At 52.4% G+C, this 17,725-nt stretch overlaps 5 protein-coding genes across 5 annotated transcripts; 1 reads left to right on the plus strand and 4 right to left on the minus strand.

Moving 5' to 3' along the window:
• Positions 1 to 313: 313 nt before the first annotated feature.
• On the minus strand, positions 314 to 1,897 carry Aud_007506 (acyltransferase family protein; the record flags this gene model as incomplete). The annotated part of the gene is made up of 1 exon (XM_043292396.1): positions 314 to 1,897. The coding sequence occupies one exon, from the start codon at positions 1,895 to 1,897 to the stop codon at positions 314 to 316; it is 1,584 nt and encodes a 527-aa protein (XP_043148331.1).
• A 1,291-nt stretch (positions 1,898 to 3,188) lies between these two features.
• Positions 3,189 to 5,701, plus strand: triA (putative mRNA capping nucleoside-triphosphatase; the record flags this gene model as incomplete). Its single annotated transcript, XM_043292397.1, has 3 exons — positions 3,189 to 4,958; positions 5,012 to 5,461; positions 5,525 to 5,701. The coding sequence occupies 3 exons, from the start codon at positions 3,189 to 3,191 to the stop codon at positions 5,699 to 5,701; spliced, it is 2,397 nt and encodes a 798-aa protein (XP_043148332.1).
• Positions 5,702 to 6,199: 498 nt separating this feature from the next.
• spt5 (transcription elongation factor spt5) lies at positions 6,200 to 9,606 on the minus strand (the record flags this gene model as incomplete). The annotated part of the gene is made up of 5 exons (XM_043292398.1): positions 6,200 to 6,774; positions 6,833 to 7,569; positions 7,624 to 9,104; positions 9,168 to 9,440; positions 9,502 to 9,606. 5 exons carry the CDS (start codon positions 9,604 to 9,606, stop codon positions 6,200 to 6,202), a joined length of 3,171 nt encoding a protein of 1,056 aa, XP_043148333.1.
• A 1,009-nt stretch (positions 9,607 to 10,615) lies between these two features.
• On the minus strand, positions 10,616 to 12,432 carry Aud_007509 (putative acyl-CoA dehydrogenase; the record flags this gene model as incomplete). The annotated part of the gene is made up of 4 exons (XM_043292399.1): positions 10,616 to 11,109; positions 11,162 to 11,903; positions 11,976 to 12,241; positions 12,306 to 12,432. The coding sequence occupies 4 exons, from the start codon at positions 12,430 to 12,432 to the stop codon at positions 10,616 to 10,618; spliced, it is 1,629 nt and encodes a 542-aa protein (XP_043148334.1).
• A 1,283-nt stretch (positions 12,433 to 13,715) lies between these two features.
• On the minus strand, positions 13,716 to 17,411 carry Aud_007510 (proteasome regulatory particle base subunit RPN2; the record flags this gene model as incomplete). The annotated part of the gene is made up of 5 exons (XM_043292400.1): positions 13,716 to 14,042; positions 14,101 to 16,362; positions 16,421 to 16,941; positions 16,999 to 17,168; positions 17,272 to 17,411. 5 exons carry the CDS (start codon positions 17,409 to 17,411, stop codon positions 13,716 to 13,718), a joined length of 3,420 nt encoding a protein of 1,139 aa, XP_043148335.1.
• Between the last annotated feature and the right edge of the window lie 314 nt (positions 17,412 to 17,725).

Here is a 17,725-nt window from a genome sequence, read left to right on the forward strand (position 1 = left end):
GGAGCGAACTGGACGAGTGATGATTGAACGATTGACTGAATTGAATCAGAGAAAACCTACAGTGCTTGACTATGACAGGGCGAGCGCTCACGTGTGGCAAAATTCAAGAAGGTATATAGAGATTCCTCCAATCTAAGTCTATTTACTTCTACTCCAGGTAGGTATGTAATATGTACAACGCAAACGGGAAAAGACAGAGCAACGGGTTTGCGAATTGAAAATGCCATCGCCACTAACGCCCAACACCGATTAGTGACTAGTTTGGGAGACGGCATTAACGCGCTTAGTGAATATGTGCGTTCGGCGTTGAATTCTACCGCCCGGTCATCTTGACAAGCACTTTATCCTCCACCCACCGGGCGAATTTGACGCTGGGAATGTCGACGGCGCGCCAGAAGACGTCGCCCGCCCAGAGGGAAACGGGCAAGCAAATGAGCCACCCGATCAAGAAACCCAGGCAGTACTGGAAATCCGTCTCCTTGCCAGTGATTTTCCAGATATTCGGCATAAGCGAGTAACCCAGAGAATGCAGGATAGGGCCATGGACGATGTAGAAGGCAAAAGAGATTTTGCCCAGATATTGCGACAGTGGGTTGACGAAGAGCTTCTGGATATCCTTGGAGTGGTTTACGCTGAAGACGATCAGGACAGCACCGAGCGTCTGCGGGAAGCGGTGGGGTTCGGGGTAGGTCTTGGGGGTGATTCTCCAAGTCCACATGTAGAAGGGAGTCCACTTGTAGCCTGTGTTCGGAGCGGAGCCGAGATAGAGGCCGAAGATGAAGAGCGCAATCCAGAATTTGCGGCTTGAGAGGCGGGAGAGGGTGGAACGGGTGCGGTGCATGAGATTTTCGTCTGCGGACGGGCGCTCCCATGTACCGTTGATCAGATCGGCTTCAGCCATGAGCATGCCGGACAGGAACAGAACGACGTCCCAACGGCCCCAACGCATACAGAACCAGACTAGGCCGCTAACCAGGGAGAGGCGAGCAACGGCTGTAACGCGCGAGGTTGCGATGATGGTGAGGAATAGGACTATTGAACACCGGAACTCCACTGGAATCGTCCACAGGTGTGGGTTGTAATAGTTGTAGTAGAGCGCCCAGTTCCAGGGATCCATGAGGTGAACCACCGTGAGGTACATGTCCCAGAATTGCTTGGTAAAGGACTTCATCAGAGGAGGATGCTGCTCGTTCGTGCCGAGGATGGTGTGTCCTTCTTGGACGACTTTCAGCGAGTAGTTGTAGACGCCGAGACGCACGGCAACAAAGACCAGAACGATACCGACAACGGAGGGCATGTACAGCCGGAGACCGCGACGAAAGGTCGAGGACGCTAAAGTAGCCAATGTTTGCTCCCAGGAGCGAGTGCGGATCATCTTCAGAGGCTTGTAGGAAAGCACATATCCCGAAATCACAAAGAAGATAGCAACCATGATGTGGCCGGAGACAAGGAGGTGAACGATGGGAAGGTGAAGGATCCCATAGTTCTCGTTATTGAAACCCCACCCCACTGCGACTTTCCATGTGTATGTGAAGAGGAAATGGAAATTGAAGACCAGCAGACAGGCCCAGCCTCTCAAGCCATCCAGCGCCGCGATCGCATGGAGTTTCGTGGACTGGGGAGGCTCCCCACCCACCAGATGTTGCAGATAGCTCGGTGTGAGCGCGATGCCTAATCTTTTAAGCCAACGTTCTAAATATTCCTGCCAGTGATCTGTGACGTGTTGTACGTGTGAAGACAGCCGATCAGGACGTGCGAGCACATGAGAGGGGGTGTAGTCGGATAGATTCGTCCAGTTGAAGGATGACTTGCTTCCATAGGGGCCTGACTCTAGGTCATTGAGGGGTATATCATGGATCGCAGGAGCAGTCCGAGTGTCTTTGTCAGCGAGCGACATGTCGTGAGGGCGTCTGGATCAGGTATGAGTTTGTGCGAAGGCGTTGGCGAGAGCCAGCACTCCATATACTGGTATAAACGGGATCTGATTGCGCAATCAGATTGACAAGGCGATTCAAAACGATCCAGTCGTTTGAAAAATCAGGGAACAATGTTCGGACAAAGTCGTCCGCCTAAGATATTCAATAATACGCGAAAAGGGGTATATTCAAGACGCAGGTGTGTTCCTTCAAGGGTCCATCAATCGACAAGGCGCTAGAGCAAACCGGTAGACATTCTGAGGACAAAACCTCCACTGTTAGACTCGTCGCATGATCTCTGAAATTAGAGGTTCAAGAGGCTCTCACCTGTTGTGGATCACCGATATAACATGAAAAAGAAAGAAAGAAAGCGAGGAAAAAGGAACGACTGAGTATAGAGAGGGAGATTGATGGCAAAAGATGTGTTGGAGTAGAGGAGTGAGAAGGAAGAGGTCAAATCAGACACAGCCTCATGTTTCCGTTATCAACTGGCGCCGATCACCAATCCTGTCCGAAGTCGACAAAACATCTATCTCTCTATTTGATGCTGGTGGTATTCTTGAGATGATGGTTTTGACTATGCATAAATATCTCTACTGTTTGTGAAAGTGATAATCCAGTTAGCATCCCAAGACTGTGGAAGCTCTCTTGAATTGGCTCTATATAGTTAATAGCTCTACTATGACCTCAGCTTTGATTCACGGTGAGGGCACACGGAGAACGAAGATTTAATGGAGTTTCCCGTGCATTGATAAATCTACCTCGACACCTTCAAGCATTGCTTAGAGAGAATCAAGTAGATAGTAAGTCGGGAGATGCGATGGCTGTCGTTGTCCATCGCTCTCCTAGCAGCAGGGTCAACCAAACCAGCCAAACTTTTTGGCTTCTCCAAATTCTCTCCGTCTCATCCACTCTATCTCTACGGAGTATCTCCATCTCCATCTCCATCGTCATCGCACATTTGTTGCCCGAATTTATCCTCAACATCGAATCGAACCGTCCCTAGGAAAGACACCAGAGTTATTCCTTTATTTTCATCCCTATCCCCCCTCTCAATTCTTCCTTTCTTTTCTCCCTCTTCTCTCCTCTCCTTTCCTTTCGAAGAAAAAGAACAGTGGCCCCTCGACGCATCCCGTTGCGACGACGGAGCCCCTGTGCTTTTTTTTAATATAACTTTTTTAATCTGGATGTCTGGCTTGGTCATTTTATCTTCTTTACTTGCCCTTCTGTCGCTTTACTCTCCTCAGTGATTTCTGGTGAATAGTATCCATTATGGATTTGCGCACGATCATGAACACCGATGCCACTGGCACCGCCAATGCTGCCCCTGCTCCGTCGCAGCAACCGCTTCCTCGAACTGAATCCGTGTATCCTCCACGTCAACCGCAACAAGCCACCACATCGCCCTCATCCTCATCGCCTTCCCATCCTCCTGGATTCCAACAACAGCCCCCTCAGCCACCTCCATTGCAGAGGCCTCATGCGTCTCCAGAGCGATCGTCTTCCTATGGTTCAATACAATCGCCTTTTCAGTATCATTCGGCCTCTGCGCTGAGTGCCGGTGCGCGATCCCAACGAGGCCAGAGTCCGCCCACTTCAGCTCTTCCATTTGCTTCCTCCGGCTCGCGTGACTCCTATTCTGCGTCCGCCAGTTATAACGCGGCTGCACCATTGGCCTCTCCATACACGCCGCAACCCGCGAGTTCTGCGGGCCCTTTCCTGGAACAGCAACAGCAGCAGTCGTATTTCGCGCAGCAGCGATCGCAGTCCATTCAGTCTGTCCTTTCCCCTCCATCCGCGACCAACCACTCATTCCCACCCAGAGAAAGTCCTTCGGCTGCTTCGCAGTCGCATCCATCACAACTGTTCTCACCCCCCGCGCATGGGTCGTTGCCCGGCACTCCTCGAGCATCCGCTGCCACAGCTCTACCTCGTCAAACAACGCCGTCCACACGTCCTCAATCCTCCGGTCATGACTCTCAATCACATCAGGGCTCAAGTCCTTGGGTTGGCCCGGATTCTCAAGTCCATATGTCTCCAACTTCGATGCCAAGAGCTTCGCGTCAGAATTCGAGACACCGGGAGCAGACACCGCGACAATTTCCTCCAGGGGTTGACAGGCGAGCATCGGATGAAAGCGTGAGCCCCAAAACTGCCTATCCTGCAGCATCCCGACAAGGAAGCATGACCTCAACTTCCGAACGGAGGTTTGCAGCGCAGAGCAGTCGCACTGGGGACGGCGCAACGAGGGAGAACTCCGCAGCATCAGTAATGAATCTGTCGCAATCGCCCGTTGCTCCTGTGGACGCTCATACCGCGCCAACGACGTCTCAAATAAACAGCTCACCTTCATCCCAGTCGTTCAAGCCCAACGAATTCCTCACCGGAGACGCATTTCCGACCAAGATGGATGTTGCTCCCGACTTCAGACCCGATTCGAGTGACCGTCCTGCGAAGCGGAGGAGAAGACGATATGTTGAGCCCCCAATCTTCGCTCAGCGGTCTGTTCGCACCAAAGGACGATGCCCGATGATTCCAAACCCGCACCCACCGATTCCGAAACATCTCAGAGACTCGGCCCAGAATCCCTTCGAAGCACGCCGACAGTCAACTCCTTCACAAGCGCCAGCCGCCGCAATAGTGCCCTCGACCGCCGCAACAGCTGTGACCAAGTCGGAACCCCCACCTGTCAACGGCCCTCCAGTAGCCCGGTCAACCCCGGCCCCGGCCGCTCCAGCTCTCCCAGCAGGTAGCTTAGGGCCTTGGGAACCTTCGATCACCGGGTTCATACCTCACGAGGAGATTACCAAGCTTGTGTGCGACTTTTTGTTCCAGCACGTAGTGCTCAGGAACGATGCTACTGCTGCACCCGCTGGCACAGCTGCGGCAGGCCTGGGGGCCATCATCGAAGTGGAAGCTAAATTAGGGCACATTATCGACATGGATCGCGGCGAGAGGCTCAGCCTACCGATTTTAACTGAAAGCGTCATTAACAAGGAAAACCCTCGTTTTCGGACCGCATTCGAAAGTTCCATGACACTTGTGAGTACCATTTCTACGTCTATCCTGAGCCGTTTAATTAACAAGTATTTCAGTCACAACATCGGGCAATGAACAACTTCCTCAACGAGGCCGTGAAAGCATCTATGCCTCAAACAAATCAAGGTCGAATTCCCCTATCCTACGCTCACAAAAAAGAGCGGGACACCTTCTATGAAATTTCCCCGTCCGAGCTTCCGCCGGTCATCAGACAGAACCTCAATCCCCGTCACAAACCAAAGGTCCGCGTCACAGTCGACCAGCGCACTGGCGAGGTCCTCGCTAAGATCGTCAAATGCCGCATCGCCGACATGGACGTGCACAGTCCGCGCACAAGCGTAGATTGGCGAGTCAGCGTCAACCTCGAAATGAGCTACGAAGGCGACGTCAGTCACCTCCCCATGGTAGACAGCCGAGGCGGCCGCGGCGGAGATAGAAACAAAGACCGCATGAGCTACAGACATTTGGCATACCAGATCGACCTGACCCAGGTTGCCAAATCAGAGGTGAGCCTTTTTTTTTCCTGGAGTCTCTCCCCTACTTCTGAACCAGTTCTGACGATGACCCAGCCCTCTAGCAAAGGCGACTTCGAACACGAACTCGAGATCGAGGCCTCCGCCGCTGAGATCCGTCGTCAGGGCCAGCTAGCCATGGCCGGCGACCCGCAGAACCAATACGAAGACCTAGTCAAGGGATTTGTGGATAACATCCGCCTGCTGGCGCGTGCGGTGCCGCCTCCTTCCTGATATTCCATGCTAGGTGACAGGCTTCAAAGCCCCGTATCATCGCTACTGCACCCTCTCTTCCAGGTAGAAGAAATTCAGACTACTACTGCTCATCCTCCTCGGATGGAATTGCCTTAACCTTCTTGACTGTGTTAATACATATCCGTTCTAGTTTTATTTTTAATGGTCAGGTCGTCGAGTGACGGAAAGAGCCTGGAATCGTGACACGATATGACTGATATGACATGTCGAATATTCATTGCGTTTGCGACTTCATTCAAGACCAGCATATAGATCGAGGCCCTTACTGTTGATTACAATCCATCTTCAAGTTGACAAGGTGTACATGATATTGAGTCCGCCGTGTATATGTCTAGAATACAACTATCGAAGTATGAAGTGAACCGACTGACCACGCATTATACATTGTCCATCTGTATTTCGGAAAGATAAGCTAAAAAACCGGCAACGTAAAATACATTCCAAAAGATTCGCCTTTTTTGTGCGCCGCAATCATGCTCAAGGACTGGGTGTTCCTTCGTCATAGCGAGGCCCGCCATCCTCTCCGTCTCCATATGCTCCTGCGCCCGGGGTCGCGGCCGCACCACCCATCGCCGGCGTGGGTGCATCGTACGGACGACCTGAGAGGCCGCCAGGGGTCGGTGCATTGAACACCCCCGGTGTCGGGGCGCTGTCAGCCCAGGCTCCAGGCGTAGGTGCGGAGGCCCCGGGGGTTGGTGCGGTATATGCCCCTGGGGTGGGAGCAGAATAGGCTCCACCAGGAGTGGGAGCGTCGTAGCCGCGAGAATCTCTATTCACGCTTCCTGCCGAGGAGTTTGCAGACCAGGCCGGCGTGCGGCCGCCGGCGTTGGCGCCTCCCCAAGCTGGCGTTCGTGAGCCTGCCGCGAATGCATCAAAGCCGCTCGATCCAGAGCCGGAGTCGTAGGGTGTTCGTGCGCCGGCGTTCCAGGCTGGTGTGCGTGAGCCAGCGCCTCCGTATGCGGTCCGACTCCCATCGTAAGGGTTCGATGTGCGCGATCCGTCCATCTTCCATGCTGGTGTGCGAGAACCGCTGATGCCTGCCCAAGCGGGTGCTAGATACCAGTTAACCTCAGATCTTCCACCATAAACGGTTGTAAAATAGACACTTACTTCGAGCCGAGGATGCACCACCCCAAGCAGGCGTTCTGGATGAATCTGCCGCTGCCATAGGCGTACGTCCGCCTGCCCATCCGGATGGCGGCGCTGCGGAAGCACCATATGGCACACGCTGTCCTCCCTTTCGAGACATATCCAGCGTTTGGCCGGTGACAGGATCCTTGACGAGGAGTACGTCTTTGGGAATCGTCACTAATTTATTTCTCGAGTGAAGCTCCACACGTGCTTGTACATCTGTCGAATCCTTCACAATACCGACTAGACCCTTGTACGGCCCCTTACGCACTTGAACGGTCTTGCCAATCAACCGGTCACGGCCGAAACTTTTGGGAGGACCCATTGAAGCACCAGGGATGCCGTTTCTCATGAGAGCCGGATTCATCTTGGTGAGGTCAGGCCCGGTGGATCTGCCACCCTTGGCCGACACAGTGACAACATTGGTCGTACGGACAACAACGATCCCTGAATTCTCTGCTTGTGCTTTGTTGTGCAAGAACAGGAACGAGCGGTAAATGTGAAGAATGACGCCGCTTCTCTGGTCTCCATACAATTCCCGCACAGTATCGCCGATTCGAATTTCAGCACCATTGCGATCGGTGGCCACCGCATCCCGACGTGGCGTAATCTTGTTTGCGACCTGTGACGGGAGAACAGTTCGAATAGACCCGTTCTGGTCTAGAACCCTCAACGACTCACGATCGACCTTGACAACGCAAGCAACAGTGGAGGCACTGGGACAAGATCAGCAAACCAAGAACATACTAACCCAGCAAGAGAGAACTTACTCTAGTTGAACGAGGTCATGCACATCAAACATGCCCAACTTCCCATCGACACCAGTCTCGGCAGAGAGCCTGAGATCCTTGCTGAAGACTGTAATTTCCTGCATGCTCATATCACTGAGCAGCGTCACAGTATCGTCTTTGACCTGTACCACCATACCCAGCTCATCCTGATAGCGACTGCCCCCAATGACTTTGACGTGGTCACCTTCCCTGAAGCGCTTGCGAAGAGATTTGACTGGAGCTTCAATCATCTGTCCGGCCAAATCACCTTCTGTTACCTGCAAGGTAACGATGTCTCCGCGGGTTGAAGTTGTGCGACCGACCAAGCCCTGCTGCTCGCCTCGGAACACCTCGACTGGGTCACCTGGAAGATATGATTCCTCGGCCGTCGAGTTTTTGAGCGTCTCCGCAAGGGATGCAAGGTCCAAGTTTGAGGTACCGTCATCTGAGCCTCGAGCGAACATAGTAACCTCCTCGAGACGGGGGTTGACATTCTTTGTGATAAGATGCTGTACCTTCATGTCCTTGATCAAGAAACCGTCGATATATGTCTCACCAAGGTAGCTCCACGACTTTCCGCCCAAGCCAGACGTAGCTGACAAGTACTTTCCATGTCTTTTCTTCGCTTCAGCCTCGCTGAATAGTCGCTGAGGAGGCCGAGGCCCTCCTGAAGCCATGCCTGGACGTTTTCTCTTGATGTCGACTACAGGAGCTCCACTGTCCTCATTCAAACCATAATCTAACCGCGGGACCAAGCGCACTGTAACCTCCAAGCCGTTTGTGTCCACTTCTTCAATTTGGGCCAGATCACCCTGGTATTTGCCGCGCTTGATGCGAACCCATCCGCCAGGGTTGAGCTCCTCGGATTTCTGAACTCGAAGTAAATCGGGCATCTCTCGAACAGGAACCAGGATCATCTTTGTCCGCGGATAGACATTTGACATATCTTCCAGCGCCTCCATCACATCAGCCTGTCTGCGCGCTTCGACGTAGATGTAACCGCTCATGGCACCCCCACGCTCAAAGGCGGAAATGATCTTGATGGGTTTCCGAGAGCCGGGCGGCCGCTCTTCGATCCGCTTTTGGATCGCAAATACGACCTCACGCTCCTTGCCGGCTTTGCAACGGACACCCCAGATACTGGGATCATCAACACTGGGAAGAAGCAACCGCTTGGGCACGACAACGGAATCGGTAGCGGCGGCGCGGTTTCGACCATAACGTTCTTTGAGCAACTGCGCCTGCTTCTCAGCATCCATACTTGCCTCCAGCTCACGCTGGCGATCTAGTTGTCGGTGCCGGCGGTCGTCTGTCTCCGCGCCAGCGGGGAGCGCATCCAGATCGTCCGGGTGCATCTCTGCGCCAAACTCCATGTCGTCCTCCTCGTCTTCAGCTTCGTCTTCTTCTTCGTCGACACCGGCCTCCGTATCGATTAAAGCATGCACGCCGCCCAGTCTCCTTCTTCGCTTTCTCGGACGGCCCTGGTTGTAAGACAGCCAAAATTAGATCTGCCATCAGCTCAGTAAGGAAGCCACATCACTTACCGACGAGACGTCTTGCTCATCTTCGTCTTCATCTTCATCTTCGTCGTCCTCATCCTCCTCCTCCTCCTCGTCGTCGTCCTCATCATTTCCCCCTTCTTCCTCGTCTTCTCCCTCATCTCTCTCACCGCCAGCGTCGGCCTCATCCGCACCAATGTCTTCCTTTACGCCATCTTCACTCCCCTCCCGGTCGGCCCTCTCGGCCCTTTCGGGCTTAACATCGGCATGGTTGTCCTCGTCTTCCTCGTCATCACCAATCCGGCCGCGACTCGTAGACTATTCGTAAGAGTGTAAGCATTTGTACCGATCCCAGCCAGTTGATCTCCTATACACGTACCTGTGGCTTGACATCCTCCTCATCAGACTCTTCCGCAGGCGCCGGATTAAAGTCATCGTCCTCTTCGTCGGACCCAAAGTCCTCGTTCAGAAAATTCCGTGACATGTTGTAGGTCGTAACGTGGTTGTTGTATAATGAGACGGATTTGGTAAACTCGCTGGAATTTCACAATGAATGTCAGGAGCCCGTGGGTTGATCTCTGAGTTTGAGAATAAAACACAAGTGCACCCCGATCCTTTCTAAAGGCGAAACGATGAAATTCCGCTATCGAGCTCGAGGGGTGCGAAAAGATTCAAAGAGCACGCAGTTGCGACCGGGGGTTGTCGACAGGTTTAAATAGACAGGAGCCTAGCTGTCAACCGGGAAAATAGAACGTCCGACTGAAGTCCAAAGTACGAGAAGGACAACAATCAAAAGATCAGGGCGTCGAAGTTGGCCAGACAGTCGAGCGGCAACTTCTCCGTTCGTTCGCCGACTCCGCGACCGCGACGAATGGGGTTCCTGCCTTTCTGAGACGGAAAATCGGGTTGAAAAGGCGAAAGTATGCAAAGTATACAGCTGCTCACCAGAGTCTGATATTGCGAGCAGCTTTTCTCGTGAATCGGCAGGGAAAGAGTTGGGGTTGAGCTCCAAGGCGAGGGAACTTTGGTGGTGGCAGCGCCATAAGCAAAGGGTGGCTGCACTTGTGGTTTGAATGCGCACCCGGAGGCCCCTCTCGGAACTGAGCAACTAACTGAACAACACAACAGCAGTCGATTGATGCACATCAAATCTTCTGACTCTCGACTTCAAGATTTCTATAAACATTTAAGTCCTTATTTCTCTATGTCGATGCTGGCATAGTGCATTGTCCAAAAATATAACCCGATTTTTAAATTATCTCATCGGATCTTAGCTTGTCGTTGCAAAGGCTTTACTATCGAGCATCTTTGAATATGAAGAGTTCATGAGTACTTCCTCAGGCATGATATGGAAAGGTAGAATCAATTCCTGCTCCTATGGTACAAACACACCAAATGGAATGCGAATCAGGCGCAATGCGCAACTTGGAATAAGGGAAGTTAAAACAAAAGATGGATATCTATATACTCTGCAATCTCATATCCAAGAAAAACTAGAGCTTCATGCCGAACATCTGGTGCACCCGCAAGCTCTGGCGCACGCTGAGGTCCAACATGATTTCCTCGCTTCCACCAGGGATAGCGTAGGCACGAACATCACGGTACAAGCGCTCAACCTTGCCACCCTGACCTCCGCGGCTGTAGCTGAGACCTCCGAAGATCTGACTTGCCTCACGGGCGCAGAATTCGAAAGTGGTAGTTGCTTGAGCCTTGAGACCAGCAATGGCACCACCCAGCTTGAGCATTGCTTCGGTTTCCTCCATGGACTGGCACTGATAAATGATGTTCTCTAGCCAGTTGTATGTTGCCTCAATCTGACGAGCCATGTGCGCCAGCTTCATGCGAATGACAGGGTGGTCGATGAGCTTCTTGCCGAAGGTCCTACGCTTGTGGGCGTACTTCATGGCTTCTTCGTAGCAAACACGAGCGAACCGGGCACACTGAATGACGATACCAATTCTCTCGTGGTTGAAGTTGGTCATGATAACTAGAAATGTAGTCAGTATTTGTGTTTGGGGCATTTAGAGGTAACAACTCACCCTTGAAGCCCTGGTTCTCTTTGCCGATCAGGTTCTCTACGGGCACCTTGACGTCCTCGAAGGTAACATAGGTGGTGCCACTGCTCCACACACCCTGGCAATCCATCCGTCTGGTGCTGACACCACCCGCCTCTCTCTCAATCAAGAGAACACTGATGCCGTTCATGCCGGGCCCGCCGGTACGAACAGCAGTGGTGAAGTAATCGGACCAAATACCATTGGTAATCCACTTCTTCTCGCCGTTGACAATATAGTGCTTGCCATCAGGCGACAGCTTGGCTTCGCATGTCAAGTTGGCAACATCACTACCCGCATCGGGCTCGGTGATGGCGAGACAGATGCGCTTGTCACCGGCCAGAATGCCAGGCAGGATTCTGTCAACCAGAGCCTTCTTGCCGAACTTGACCAGAGGCGGGCAACCAATACCGAAGCCGCCAATCAAGTTCCAAACCAGGCCACCACTGCCAGCGCGAGACAATTCGTCGGTGAGCAGCATCTCGTGGAAGAGATCCCAATTCTCAGGCGCAACCGACTGGACCCTGTGGGGAGTGTGTTTGGCGGGGTACTTGGTCCCCAACAAACCAGCAAGGTATCCCCTCTCACCCATCTGCTTGTAAATGCTGTCAGGCACCTTCTTGGCCTCATCCCATTCGGTAACGTAGGGCTCAATTTCGGTCTCCACCCATTGTCTGACTTCTGCGCGGAGGGCTGCGTGAGTTTGGTTAAAGTAGGGCGAGTGGTACTGCAGTCATTCAGAAGATCAGCGGGACGTTTCAAAACCGCAGTAAGAAGGACACTTGCAAGGGGAACGTACACCTTGGTACCATGAAGGGTCCGCGAAGGGGATCAGTTCACCGTAAGGCTCCAGGGGCTCATCGGACTTCGCAGCAGCAACATCAACCGGCGCTGCAGCTTGAGGCCGGGGCGCCTCCTTCTTAGCTGGGGCAGGGGCAGGAGCAGTAGCCTTCTTAGAATCTAGAGAACCAATCTGCAGTTGGCCCTTGTACTTCTTCAGGATCCCCTCGTTGTGGTATTTCCAAAACTGTTTCGAAGCATCCTTGCCCGCCACTCGCGAGAGAACTAGATGCGCACTGTCAGCGCCGGCGCCGCTAATTTTCGACTCTAGCATGTGACAACGACATACTCTTCTTTCCACCAGGGTGATCGTCCTGGAACTTGGTCAAGTCGTACACATCCTCATCGATGATAACCCAGAGGTTGTCTGGCTTGTTATGCGACGCCACGTCGTCCTTGGAGAATGTTTTGGACATGATTGTCTATATAAACGGATGTTATGAGCAGAAACCAAAGTATAGATACAAGCCTAGTGTATATCTCTGCAACCCACGCAATTAGAGCAAAAAGTTATCTGGGGTATGGGGCAGAGTCTGGTCAAAAAAGTAAGGGACAGAGAAACAATCTGGGGTAAGAGACAAAGAGAGGACTCGGGGATAGATATAGGCCTAGGAAATTCGGGACAACGAGCGGATCCCTCCACCTCGGAGTTCCAGGATATAACGAGGACAAAGAGTGATGATATGGCTGCACTACCAGCACGGCCAGTAAATGGCGTGAAAAATGTACAGGTAGTGGATATCCCTTTCGGAGGAATCGCCTAAAAGAGCCCACTGAACCCCGTTCTCAAGACCTTAGTGCTTGTTATTGTCGGTAGATTTATTGATGACAAGAAGAACAGTAGTAACGCTTGCAGGGTGGTATTTTGGCCATCTTTCACATGCATGGAGCAAACACTAGCCATGGTGATTGATGACTGGCTGGCTGCCATGCTCCCCCAAAAATCAACTGCAGCATACACGCGAAACACCTCGGCCAGATGATGCTCTGCAGGGTCATCCGCTGGTGATTGTGTGTTCTGCTATTGGCTGTTGACCGTCCGTCTGCGTCATGGCGGCACGTGTGCTGATTGCCCGTATTAGGAATCTGCCGAGGTAGTAGCCAGCCACACATGATGTTGCTTTAATCCAGATTGAGCAATCAGCGCGAAGTCCTGTCTCAGCAAACGAGAGGTACTGCTCTGGTACTACCTTACATATAGGCTGTTCAGGAGCACCTCCCATGTGAATTCGCTCTAAGATTCTGATCGGCTCTTTTTGATCAACTGGTTCGGAGACATGGGTCAGGGGTCTGGATGGCTTTCTTCAGCCGCTTCAAATCACCAAAGTTTCTCCGGTGCGCCGGTTAAAATGCCCTACGCATGTGGTTGACTTGACACTTGACAGTAACGATTCCTGGCTGCAAATAGGCATCTATTGCGATAGATAGTAAGCAGGTCTCGAGTTAGACCTCCCTTTTGATGGATCCTCCAGCTTCTGAGCCCTCAGTGCTGCATGATCCAAACAAGACGCTACACTGCGAAAAGCATCACATACCATCAGATCTACAAAATGAACAGGCTAAGGCTTGACGTCTTCAGTTGCGAAAGTGTGAACCTCAAGCACGAGTAGTCCTCATTTCCCTCGCTGAAAGTAGAAGAGAAATCATCATTAATCTAGTTGTACAACCGCCGTTTAGTTATGCATCAAGATGCCAGCGTTTACTCCTCCAAGCCTTCAGACTCGTACTCGAACTCCTCCGGCACAGGGGCTTCCTCGGCACCTTCTTCATCCTCATCCACAGCGGTCAACACACCAGCAGCGGCCGCTGCCCCTGCGGCTGCGATGCGATCCGCACCCAGAGGCATCCGACCAGCATCGCGTTGTGGTGTTTGCAAGGCCGCGGCGCCAATGGCGGCTTGCAGCCGATCTTGAAGCGATTCTGCGGTGGCCGCGGGTTGTCTGACTTCTTTGCTTGCTTTCATCTCAATTGTTTCTCGAGGTTCTTCGGGGTTCTTGTCCAACACAACGACAACTCCTCCGGTAGGCTGTTGATGCAAGATTTAGCAATTTTTCTAGGATGGATAAAATGTGATTAAAGCTTACCCGTTTTACCGGCTCGTACCGCGGGTCAGGGAATGTGAGGTACTTGAGCTGAGCAGGAAGAACCCTGGACATGTTTTCGAGTTCATATCCGACCTTCTCCCGCTCCGCCTTCTTCTTCGGACCTTCACCAGCGCCCTTCTCTCCTTCTTTGGCCTCTTCCTCGCCCTTCTCCACACCTTCGTCGGTTTCCATCTTCTCGGGGAGCTGATCCGACACTTTAGGTGTCGTAGGCGTCTGATCAACATCCATGCTCTCACGCCGTTGTTGTTTCTCACGACGTTGAGCGCGACGCTTCGCTTGAGCGGTCGTGGAAAGTACAGCGGTCTTGACTTTTTCAGGCGCCTCCTCAGCCTTCACCTGCTGCTCTGGAGGGTAGTCGAAAAGACTAGGTCTCGTGTTGCTATGGAACTTGAAGAATGGAACTTCAAGCTTCTGATCCACGCCGATCACTGCAGTTGGTGTGAAGCTGAGCGACAAGAAGTGAGTGAGGGGGAACCAGTACCAATACTGGATGAAAACGGCCGCGCCAACGATCCCGGGCATGTTGAGGTTGCCGGTCTGTGTCTGCAGGCTGATAGTGCAGTTCCGACCACCGGCGTCGATGATGCCAAGAGCCACAGCGCAGCCGAACTTGGCCATGGCGTCTTCGTGCCTGTCCCCAATCATCTTCATCATGGCTTTACGAAGACTGCTGACACGGGGGTTCATAGCCTCGTTCTGCTGGACCAAAACCATGGCCAAGGCAATCAAGGCGCCCTGCCTGACGAAATCGGTGGAATCCTTCAGCATGGGCTCCAGAAGGTCGATCGCCTCGTCCAACCCGGTACCAGCGCACGAGATACCCAGCGCCATCGCCGCACCATATCTAACATGGGGATTATAAGATTCGGATAACAGCTCAACCATCCGAGGCACGCTCTGGTACTTTCTGAACAGGATGAAACCCAAACTGAGAACTGCCACACGACGAACGTCATCGTTGACATCGCTAACGGCAACGTGCAGGAGCCTGCGGACGGCTTTGTTGCTGCTAGTACCGCAGTAAGCAAGAGCAATGGTCATGATACCACCGTAACGGAGGGTCGGGTCAGGGTCGCCCAGGAGGCCGTTGATCAGCTCATCAGCAGCCTCTTGGCGGCCATACATGATCAAGGCCATACCCATGGCCAGACCACGAACAATCTTCTCGTGCTGTGTATCGTGCGCATACTGAATCATGTCCTCAAGAGCTCTCATGTTTCCGGTTCCCAGCATGACCAAGCCCATAGCCAGACCAACAGCCTCACCATTGAGTGCTGAGTCAGTGTAGAGCACGTTCCGAAGATCCTCGTAAATGCCCTCATCACCAGTGGCCATGCCTGCAACACCCAGACCTAGCGCTCCACCGTGCTGAACAACCTCCTCCGTAGCCTTTTTGAAGTGATCCCGAATCATGTCAACAGCCATTCCACCATGGTTAGCATAGATCAGTCCAAAAGCGTAGAGTGATCCACCCTGGCTGTAAACTGAGCCCGACCCGCCAACACCAGCAATATGTTCCCTTGGGAGATAGGGTTGCAGCAGCTTTTGGCCTTGGCTCAGATTACCACGGTGAATGACACCCAGTGCGGCAGTAGCCGTGAACTTGGACCAGTTAACAGCCTTGCCCAGCCACTCCAGATTGTCCCGGAAGAACTTGTCATGTGTGGTGCCGGCATGCATGAAAGCATTGGAAAGAGTAACTGCCGTATGGAAGATGGAGTTCCGAGCCTCCAGACTATCGCGGACCTTGTTCAAGATGGCAATGTCGGCTTTGTTATTCCGGTAGAGGAACTCGAGATTGAGTTGAATAGATTTTATGCCGTCGAGGATCTCGAGTATATTTTTGAATGCTGTACGCGCTTCGTCTGATAACTTCGCCTGGGCATCGTTCGATCCAAGAGACTTCGATTGCTCCGAGCTCGACTGGTCTTGCAGCAAAGGATCAGACTCCTTGGGCTCCTCTTGACTCTCCATCTTACTAGTCTCGGCTGGCTGTGCTTCGGGTACGAGTTCGGCAATTTCCTCGCGGACCTTCTTGAGGAATTCTTGAGTACTGTTGTCGTAAAGGTCAAAGGAGATCTGGTAGGCAACGGCTAGAGACCTGGCATCGCCCTTCTCCACCAACTGTCGAAGAATGACGGACGCCATGGAGTGCTCGTTCAGGAAGACAACACATTTAGCAATTGAGAAGTAGTCCGGAGCAGGAATCTCGTTTAGGAGCTCGAGAATGAGTTTCAGGATCTGACTCAGTTGTTAGCGGAGGAAGGCCCGACGACGACAAAAAGCGAAATAGACATACTTCATTGCGAAAAGCCCGCTCCTGCACGATTCCCATGCAGATATCCAATACGTATTCCATGAGCTCTTCGCTTCGACGGGATCCACCGTGTTTCTTCTCATCCTCGCTTGCCCGGATAATAGTCCTGCGGAGCACGTCCAAATTCTTCCCTTCGATGGCAATTCCGATGACCTGACGATAACGTTTCTGGACGAAACATTGCTCGAACAAACGCTCGACGACTGCTTGCAGCTGCCCTTGAACTCCCCGTTTTAAAACCAAAGAGGTTTCATCATGCTTTACAGTCACGTCTTCGCCTCCCGGATGAGCGGCGTCCAAACCTGGCACCTCCTGCCGAGAAAGCAATGACTTTGACGGCAATGTGGACTGCGAGAATGGCGTGATGGGAGATGTGAGGCTGGCGGACGTGCTCGTGGCTCCTTCACCCGATGTCGGGAATGAATTGTTCAAGTTGGCAGACGAGTCGCCTGCCGCGGGTCTTTGGGCAGCGGACAGGGAGATAAACGTATCGACACATTTGGCTTGAGAAAAATTAGGTCAGTCGAGGGTTATATCAGTCAGAGTACTGCCAAAATTACCGATGATTGTCTCCTCGAACTCGCCACCGTTCTCCAACTTGAAGAGTTTCCCAGCTCCGAGAGCGAACACCATGCTTTCGTTGTATTCTTGAAGGTGATAGTAAACCTTCGCCGCAACTAAAGCGGCGAGCTCCCGCTCCGGGAAAGACTCATCTTCGTATAACGCCTCTCTAAACGTCAAGAGTCGATTAGCGACAACGTAGTTTGGCAGGAATTATTTGAATCAACATGCGGGGATGGGATTTTATGCATATAATAGATGGAATGACAAACATTTGTGGCACTGCATCAACGACTTCTGTCCAGAGGAGGTCGATTTGAGAATCGAGGGTCCTCAGAGCGAAGACTCTCAACTCCGGATCGGGTTCAGAGAGAAAGCCAACAAGACCGGCGGCCGAAGCAAGTCCGACCATCTTTGAAAGATATGTCTTGCTTCCAAGACCGGGTGTTCGTAGTTGATGGAAGGGGTCGGCTTTGCTATCGCGAGAGATGAGGCGATAGCTTCGAGATGGAGCTTCAGAACAAGGGAATCAGCTCAAATCTAGGGCAAAAGTATTCGGAAGAACAAATACCGAGTTATACAAAATCTACAGACAGGTAGTAAATCAAAAAATAATCAGATAATGGGGTGCAGATGAGAGAAGGAAGCTGTGAGTTGATTAGCAAGCTTCCGACAGCAGCCAGGCACACGTCAACGGTTGAAGCTGACGAAAGGCGTCCGTGGTTC

The sequence above is a fragment of the Aspergillus udagawae genome (genome assembly GCF_001078395.1).
Source record: "Aspergillus udagawae IFM 46973 DNA, scaffold_5, whole genome shotgun sequence".
Lineage (NCBI taxonomy): Eukaryota > Fungi > Ascomycota > Eurotiomycetes > Eurotiales > Aspergillaceae > Aspergillus > Aspergillus udagawae.